This window comes from Ostrea edulis, chromosome 7 (assembly GCF_947568905.1).
Source record: "Ostrea edulis chromosome 7, xbOstEdul1.1, whole genome shotgun sequence".
NCBI lineage: Eukaryota > Metazoa > Mollusca > Bivalvia > Ostreida > Ostreidae > Ostrea > Ostrea edulis.
Genome location: NC_079170.1, coordinates 44668759 through 44679004, shown reverse-complemented (window position 1 = coordinate 44679004; position 10246 = coordinate 44668759). Strand labels below are relative to the sequence as shown.

Here is a 10246-nt window from a genome sequence, read left to right as displayed (position 1 = left end):
AGCACTACACGAGAGTTGTTCAATATGTAATGTGTATTGTACCACAGCGCAATAACGCTGATACTCTTGAATAGCTGTATTCAATACCTTTCCAACAGTATAAGCAAGAGCCTTCAGCTCCACAACGTTTTAAGCGTATAATCATTTCAATAGAGCCAATCGTTGACCACTGTTGTAAAAATTCGCACCACCATGTCTTTCAGATTTCTCGGACATATGAAGGCAGCCATGGGAGGTTTTTTGAAGACCTATAAAACCATCATTTGTTTCACACACAACACCTAGAAATTACAGTGTACTTGTACCTTTCTTTTGTAAATACACAATAGTCACGAGATGGTCTCCATGGTGAAACTGATGCAGAATCAAACTGCATTGACAAGTGTGTGGTACCTCATATTAAATTTACAGGTACATGTAATCTTGCGTACATAGTTATATGTGGGTTTTCTCTTGTGTGTTTAATAATGCTGTATCATCCTATCTAACGAACAATTATATAACATTAATTTTAAGTAATAGTGGAGTTATCACAACTACGGCTGTATCATATAGTTACATGTATCACGTGACTTGGAATATCAAGAGATCAATTTCTTTTGCATATCGTTAGATCGTATGCGTCGAAACCTCAGTCTGTCTTTATTAATTATAATTCTTCCTATAAAATTTCAATCCATATTATCTCTTTACAAACACAAAATTGATTAGAGGTTAAATATCATTTAACGTCCCTCTTGAGCATCTTACACTCATACGGAGACGTCACCAATGCAGGTAAAGGGCCGCAAAAAAATGAATCTAATTAAAATCAGATCCTAAGATACGTTCACAATCACTACATTAATCTTAAGCAGAATATGCGGCGCGGATCTAAGAAGTCTGATTTTAATTAGATTGGCAAAATTTAGGCCTATGATCTGCGCTTACGGCTTTTAAGCAGGGAGGGATCTTTATAGCACCACACCTGCTATGACACGGGACCTCGATTTTGTGGTCGTATCCGAAGGATCACCTCATTTAGTTGCCTCTTACAACAAGCAAGGAATACTGTTCTAACATGGATGTCCACGGGAATTGCAAAATAAGGAAATGTACATTTGTGATGAGTTGAGCCAGAACAAGATTGCAATTTGAAATACGTTTATTGGTTGCCAGTGTGGGTTGTGTGATTTACCAGCTCAGTCTGACCTCCACTGGGTAGTGGTCACTTAGATCGTAAGCCTGTAAAACAAACATGATATTGTATTTTTCAAACAGAGAAACGCCTCTTAAAACAAGCAAAGATCATTATCGGTTTATTGGTGGAATTCCATACAGGTTTTGTAATCAACATATACCATTGTTATGATAGTAAAAACACCATGAGCAATAGTCTCGATCATACAGACGTTTGTTTATGCTCCCCACACGCGTCTGGATAACAACTGCTTCTTTGTCTGTCAGCATTTCTCAAATTATATGGTCGTTATAAATTACAATCTGCCATAAGGTAGAGTACAATATGACACATTTCATACCAATTGTTAGGCCGGATTTTTATTATCCCATTGTTACCTCCGTTTACCTAATCAAGATTGAGGGTTCACAGTGGGTGTGACCAGACAACAGGGGATGCTTATTCCTCCAGGGCCGGTGTTCCCTGTTAAAAACCTCATCTATCACAGCCATGTGAAAAATATAGGTGTTACAACCTTATGGAAAATATCAAGCTGCCATTTTGTCGGTATATTGAATTTTCTAATTTTCCTCAAAAACAGTTTTCTATTCTTTAGAGAATTCATGAGAAAATTTCTTGGTGTGGACTTCAATTCGACATGTAGATATATCGACGACGTTTTGTCTATTAACAATAACTTTCATTCATATGTCGATTTGAAATATCCCTATGAGCTCGAAATAAAATACACCACAGAGTCGTCCACTTCTGCTTCATACTTAGATATTTCATTGAAAGTAGACATTAACGGCAAACTGACAACTCAACTGTATGACAAACAGGATGATTTCAGCTCCTCCATCGTCAACTTCCCACATTTATGTAGCAAAATTCCATTATCACCTGCATATGGTGTTTATACCTCTCAACTGATTTGATACGCAAGAGCTTGTTCTTCGTATGGTCAGTTGTTTTTTTTTAAATCGAAAGACAAGCTACTGACAAACAAGTTGAAGGTGCAGAGGTTTCAACAGTCTCGATTAAAGTAATCATTCGGAAATTCTATGGTCGTTATAATGATCTAGTTTGCCAATACACTCTATGATTGGGTCAAATGCTGTCTGACGTTTTTCATATCGATTGTTAGGCCGTTCTTGGAACACTGATTTTGACTACGGATAACTCCGTTTACCTGATCAAGATAAAGGGCTCACGGCGGGTGTGACCGGTCGACAGGGGATGCTTACTTTTCCTAGGCACCTGATCCCACTGGTGTGTCCAGGGGTCCGTGTTTGCCCAACTATCTATTTTGTATTGCTTATAGGAATTATGAGATTGATCGCTGTTCGTTATCTTCACCTTTCATTGATCATTGTTCGTAATCTTCACTTTTTCATGATCACCTGCATGTAACATTATCGTACACTGTTTCTTGGGGTTTTTTTTAACATTTGAAGACTTACAAAAGGTGTTGGTGTTCCAAGGCAAACAAAGCAAAGTCTATGTCCAATACCAATATATCTGAATGATATAGATTCGCGAAAATCCCTGGGTTGAAGTTACATTCGTTATGAATACTTACCCGATCATAATTGAGATTTAATGCTAAATCAAATCGGAAAACATCGGCAGTGGAAGGGATTACAGACGCCACCATTCTGCTTCCGGTCACCACGATTCTAAAACATTGTATTCATAAGGTATGTATATATATACATGTTTATATAAAACAACTCCACAGGAATTTAAATGAATTTCTTAATTCTGATATTCTCTCTTCATACTGGACCGCTGTACTAGAGAACTTAATCTTAAATACTTATATCAAGTATACAGGCATATGTGTCCATTGAAGGATTACATATTGTTAAGTCAAAGCTACGTTAAGACTTGCTTTGAAATGATGTGTATGTACCAGCAATATGCAATTTATCTATTTCCATGACATATAGTACAGAAATGAACAAGGCTGTCTTGTCCTAAGATAGATTGAACTTTCTTAAACTAAATTAGACCGACCTGTCGAAAACTATACCGGTCTGCCGTAAACCAGACCGACCTGTCGTAACCTATGCCAACCTGTAGTGAATTAGGCTGACCTGTCGTAAGCTAGACTGGTTTGCCATAAACCAAACCGATCTGTCGTAAACTAGACTGACCTGCCGGAAACTATACCGACCTGTCATCAACTAAACTGACCTGTCAAAACTAAACTATGCTAAACTGCCATAAACTAGACTGCCCTGTCGTAAACTAAGCAAACCTTCCGTAAACTAGACCGATCTGTCGTAAACTAGACTAACCTGTCGTTAACTAGACTAACCTGTCGTAAACTAGACCGACCTGCCGTAAACTAGACTGGCCTGTCGTAAACTAGACTAACCTGTCGTAAGCGCAGTCTGTGGAGGAGGTGGTGGTGTCAGCGTCCCAATCGATTAACCAGTGAAATTTAGGGTCGGAATAGAACGTTTTACCGGACAGTTTTGCCTCCGAAGCATAGGAGCAATCAGCATTGAAATCCCCCATCACAACCACATTCTGGCGAATAAATCACAAAGTCGTAGACACTATCAAATTATTAAACTCACATATGTAAATATTGACTATGGGAAACAATTCAAACTATAAGAAATTGTTTAGAACACAGACACATTGAATCGTGCTCACTCAGTGTTGAAATCAACATCATGTCAGACTGTTAGTAAATCCTATAGAATATATCTAACACAAGGATTTGATTAATTTTTCTGTACGTTGTAGTTGAACCTTTACTGTAGTTGACAAATCTGCAGGATATTGAAAACTAAGTGTTGTTAAAATGTATCTTTATGAAATAGAAAAATATGTGATTCATGCTAATATTTATATGTATAAAAAGTATGATTGCTTCAAAAAAGACAAAAATATGATTAACACTGGACGTTGTAAGAGTAGAATTTACGTGTATCAAATATACATCAATTAGGAAGTAATACCGATATTCTCCAGTGGTTGTAGACATCATAGTATACATTTTCCAGAAAACCGATCTCAGCCACAGCATCAGCAGGTTTGGCGTGGATTCCCGTAACCACGAAAGCATCCCCTTACAAAATCCAAACTGTTTATTGAAGATGAATTAGCCTCAAGAAAAAGGTTCTAAAATTCATTACTTCTGAATTTTAACAATAGACGTAATATACATGCAATTGGGAAGTATATTTATATAGGAACTTTTCAATACATGTACTGAGGAGATATTCAAATTTTCAGAATTTTTAAGACAACGTGTATACTATAATAATATTCTATGTTATTAAGATCGGGTTCGACATTCCCGATACTAATAAGCTGATCAAGAACCCCGGGAAAGTTAGTTGTATCCTAGTACCAGACCAGACCAGACCTCTACAGATCATTTCGCAAAATCTATAGTCGTTATAACAATCTAGCTTGCCAATACACTCTATCATTGGGTCAAATGCTGTCTGACGTGTTTCATACCGATTGTTATGTCGTTCTTGGCACACTGATTTTGAATACGGATAACTCCATTTACATGATCAAGATATAGGGCTCGAGGCGAGTGTGACAGGTCGACAGGGGATGCTTACTCCTCCTTGACACCTGATCGCTATGAGATATTCAGGGGTCCGTGTTTTTCCAACTCCCTATTTTGTATTGCTTATAGAAGTTACGAGATTGATCACTGTTCGTTATCTTCGCGTTTCATCCATACAACTCAGCTTATGTTGAGCGACTTGTATAGTTACTGCACTTAGTGGGCTCTTTATATGTGATAGATATCAAGTAATTCACAACAATACTTGATATTTCAAACTTACACAAGACATATGATATATATCATTTAATCACCCCTACTTTCACTTGATAGATAATATATTGTTATGGTTAACATGTATGCTAAACCTATCTCAGGGTTTATTCTTGACTTCTTGATTACCTGCGGATCCGCCTATAGGTTGAAAAAGAACACTGTATGGTTCCCTCTCAAAATCGTCACTGTAGTCATCGGGTCCGTCGTCATATTGATGGGTTCCGACTAATTGAAGGCTAGACAACCTATGTAAAGTGATAATTTACAATTACAATATACATGTATTTACAATCATAAATTTACAAATAATACAACGCAATACATCAGTCATTTGTAAAAATCGTTTAGTGAATTGTTCTCCATTTAACAGAAAAGAAAAGAGAATTAGTGGCGATCTTTTTTACAACATGAAAATAACCAAACAAGACTTGTTTGATTCGATCTATAGGTCAATACTTGCAGTCAATATTCACGGTCAATATCGACAGTCAATATTCACGGTCATTACCTGTAGAAGTATGCGTATTGCTCTTTGTATGAGGATCGACCCAATCGTTCACTGATGGTCATACCGTAAGGCATGGTGCTGGAAACAAAAGATATAAACCTTTTACAAATAAATCCAAACCATGCTTGAACATTTCTTTACAATGCTGATTATATTCAATGATTCTGTTTTCGTGTATGCAATTGTTCTTGTACATTGACATTTCGTACCGTCGAAACAAAATGATTGTCGTAATGAAGAGACAATGAGGCTGGGCTCCAGAACAAATTATCCAGTTTACTGAACTTTTTTCTATAGTTTGACATCAGGCTATAATCTTCTAAAGATCCATTCAGATTCATTTTAGCATCAATAGCATTGAAGATATCATTTAAATGTTTAACACTTAAACAATGTATGCCAAGTTTAGTCCCCGTCAGAACCTGTATTACAAGAATCAATTTTGGTAAAGCAAATTGGTCAATTATTCACGTGTTACATGTAACCATTGACTACAGAGAGGTCACTCCAGTCTCTACAATTAGTCACGTGTTACATGTAACCATTGACTACAGAGAGGTCATGCCAGTCTCTGCAATTACTCACGTGTTAACCATTGACCACAGTTGTTGGATCGCCTCTCCGCTAACGTCTCGGATTTCCTGAATCAGTATGATGTCATAACGCAGAACTATCTGTAAGGAAAATGAAAATGAGGATGCATTATCCAGCAAAGCCTTTCAGATTTAGATCATGTCTTTTTTATGTTACCAAAAGGGTTCAACGACATTAACCTTTCATATGGAATAGTATGGTATAGCACGGGCCAATCTGTAATGGCGATCAAAATGGCTTCTTGAAGTTTACCTTTCAATGGATCGAGAGGACGTGTATATTGAATGGCAGGGCTATGGCAATATCAAATCATGTCATGGTGGTACAAACGATTAAATGACATTGACTCTGCGATAGTGATGTTCCAATCATCGATTATAATCGAAAATCAGTCTATTGTTGTCAAATTCTAAGCGCTCGATTATGAAAATTTTATTCAAATTAATCGGTTTTTAGATTTTGTTTTCTCAACGGCTATAGTTTTTCACGAATATTTCTGCCGTGGCCTATTTATTAACCTAATTTACCGTAATGGCGGCGCACATGAAAGCGAAAGTATTCATACCCGGGGAATAACGTATGTCTGCATGGTCAGATAGACGTACTTTGATTCAGGCATATAAACGATGTGACCATCCATCAAAGAGATTCTTGATGCGAGTAAAGACATGTGTGAATTACGTAGATTAAATCGCTTTCGAAGGTTACTGTTACTCAATCTGCACGTGCGTAACGTGTTTTCGATCTGATTTGGTTTTTGTTTGTTGATAAAATGTTCTTTCCTTGTCTTTTTTTCTTTGCTGAATTTTAATTACATGTATGCCGGATTACCGTAAATTAATGACATGGAACTTTGATATACAGAGATATTAATAATTTATAACCGAAGCAAACGATATTCATGTTTGGCGCGTAAACCCTTCTAAAAATCCTATTGACTTTTATATATGTAATTAAAGGATACTAAGATAGTAGAAGAATAACAAATGCACACAGAAAATATTCATTTACCCTCTCTCAGCAATAGAAACAACAAATACAAATATAGAAAATATTTACTTACACTTTTTCAGTAGATAAATGACTTTATCATAGAATTTCTCTATGTCCGATTATAATCGATAATTAGTTAGTTACAGTAAACCAATAATCGATTATGAAATTCTCGCCGATTCCCATCACTACAGTCTGCGCGGTTCTTATTTCCGCTAACTCCGCGGTTACCTAAATTACGCGTAATTTCATACCTGCGAACTTCATGTAATAGTTATTGTATATTTATACGACCAGTGGTTATTGCATGGTTTTTTTAAGTACCCCAATGAAAAGTAAAGTTTTTGTCAGGTGATCGCTTGGGTATTTTCCTCTTCCCGCCATGCAAGCTCATCGCACACTTATCGCCCGGTAGTTGATGAGAGCGGATATGCAGAATGTGTCTGATCAGAGCACCTCAACTATGATCACACGATTTACACGATTTGGATTTACAGTTTTTATTCAATGATGACCATGAGGATTTTCTCACAAGCATGTGAGGATCACACATTTCGTGAAATTAAACTGGGAGCTGATAACATGGATATCGACACGGCCGCGAGCCTAGATCTAGTGAATTCTAATTTAAACTCCACCATGTGTTGAAATTGTCAGGTGGTGTTCAATGATTTATTTACCCAGCACAGTTTTTTAAAAAAAATATGCAAATGATGGTTCCGCCCACTAGTGTATCTCCAGTTATTGTACACTTTTTATAAAAGGAAAAACACCACGGCCATGATACAAATACAAGCTATATTCATGTAAACCATATGCAACTCAGCAACATTTCATATCCGTTGACCAAACCAAAACTAAATATTCGCGAAATTATGACTCCGTGAAATTTAAATACGTCTACAGTGTATGGAATTACAAACAAAATGTAACGGGGTCAATTTAAAACAGGGATATTCAGATTGAACGGTAAAAATGTCTTCTCAAGGGGTTTTTGTTTTGGGGGTTTTCGACAACAGGTCGGCGACCACATCATCTGAAGGATCGCAATCAAAATTTAAAATTGCTGAACAATCGGAGATTATAAGCATATGGCGGATTAGCAATCACCGTTCAATCTTTTGCCGTTTCATACATTTGGCACGAAGAATTTTAAAAACTTATAGAAAACCTGATGATGAGTTAATAATTAACAGGAGGATAATTGAGATAATGCAGACTCCTGAGTTGTCTGAAGTCACTAGTACATGTATACAGGGAGACGGTAACCTAGGGAAACACACGCTCATCAGAAACCTAGTGATAAATTTCTCCCGAGACAAATACATGTACATGTAAAGTACAAACTGGTAGGAACCGTTTAAATAAGCACTCTTTACCTGTTTGATATATTCTGCCAACTCTTCGTCAGCCATTTTGGATTTCCCGAAGGTCTTGATGTTGAAGGCGCAGATCAGAAGGTCACGTGAGGCTTTTGAGGACCCCCTAGATACGGAGGCAGAATACGCCACGCTGGCCAGGGCCATCATAGCGAGCAGCACGAAAGTCTTCATTCTAAATTGTTATTGTAGAAAACGCATTACGGTTTTTTAGCGTTAACTCTATTACTACATGTACGTATTTATTATCAGTACATAAAGGTAAATTTCTGTATTTGAATTAAGATTTAGATATTACTACATGCGTTTATATGAGTATCATTTTGATTCGATAAGACATGTTTTATTCAAAAAGTTTATATTGCATATGCTATCGATTCATGACGTATTGTCTGTGTGAAAAAGGACGCCGTGACGACACTGTCTTTTTTATTTATTTTTTTCAATTATTATCATTTACTTTCAGGATCGAAAAGACGACAAAATAGGTCGCTAGTTTGTGGGTTTTCTTTGTTGTCTTTTTACCTCTATTTGTCGTCTTTTCTGCTTTTCGTTTTGTCGTCTTTTCGTTATTTTGGGATGAATAGTCGTTAAATGTCGTGTTTTCGTCTTGTCGTATTTTCGTCTTGAAATAATGAAAAGATGACAAATTGTAAAATGACGCAAATCAGCAACCTCAGCCCCCATACGTGAGCAAGTTTTCTAGCATAAACTTTTTTTTAATCAGAGAAATAGAATGAGGAACAAACTAATATTAAACTGCATTTGAACCGCGAATCTTCGTCTCGCAATTCCATGATACCGAGAACCTTAGGGATACCGATTCCTGTATCAATTAATGCAATTCCGTATGGGGAAGGTTAATTGTAGATAATCACGATAATCGCCATCAAAATTGTCACATTTTTTAAAATCTTAACCAACCGCGGTGCAATTTAGTAGAAAGATGATAGTCTGTAACTGCATAATCCACGTGTATCACCCAGTGTGTATATCTAATCAAAAGCATTATTTATCACGCATATAGAATTTCAAGCTCATATGAAACAGAAAAAAGATAGAAAAGTACTTTTGTAATTTGATACTACTTTATTTCTTATTTTTCTAATTACAAATTTAGAGCCCTATAGTATTAAAAAAAACATTTGAATTGAACATTGCAGTTTCAAGGTATATTCAAATCACTAGCGCTTTCTGGATTTTAACGTTCATCCTCAGGTGAATACAAATATATACAAATATATATAGATATATATTTCAGCATGTTTTTCTTACTTGACAACTACAAACTAAAAGAACATTAATAGAGAGGGTTATTTCTCCTTCCTAATGAATACTTACTCCACACATTTACATGCATGACACGAGTGTATGCATTCACTCTATAAGAATAAATTATTTATGTATTCTTGATGTCGTGTCATCATTTCGACATGCTGTGATTGATAGAGTCACCATATTTTAACGTTGTGTTACTTTCCTAGTGCTACTTATCAAGAAATTTGACATTTGAAGTTTTCTGTCAGCTGAACTATACACTTTACAACAATAACGTTGCCAAAAATTAATAGATTTCAGTTTATTACTGTATAACGTTTAATTTAATAATCAAAAACACAGTTACAAGTCAAACGTTAATACTCCGTATATTTACATGTAAAAAAAAAAATCTCACATATGTAAAAGTGTGAGAGAGAATTTTTTTTTTTTTTTCAATTTTCGGATTATACGTTCTGCTTTTAATTTAGATTTTAGTTACTTACTTGATGCGGTCTCTTCTGTTCGATCGTGACTTC

General features: G+C 36.1%; 1 protein-coding gene across 1 annotated transcript; it reads right to left on the bottom strand.

Moving 5' to 3' along the window:
- Positions 1 to 1126: 1126 nt before the first annotated feature.
- Positions 1127 to 10246, bottom strand: LOC125655441 (deoxyribonuclease-1-like). The gene is made up of 9 exons (XM_048885725.2): positions 10214 to 10246; positions 8451 to 8625; positions 6070 to 6158; positions 5485 to 5562; positions 5103 to 5221; positions 4135 to 4244; positions 3543 to 3697; positions 2742 to 2838; positions 1127 to 1224 (listed from the first exon to the last, which is right to left on the bottom strand). The coding sequence occupies exons 2-9, from the start codon at positions 8622 to 8624 to the stop codon at positions 1174 to 1176; spliced, it is 873 nt and encodes a 290-aa protein (XP_048741682.2). The 5' UTR covers position 8625; positions 10214 to 10246; the 3' UTR covers positions 1127 to 1173.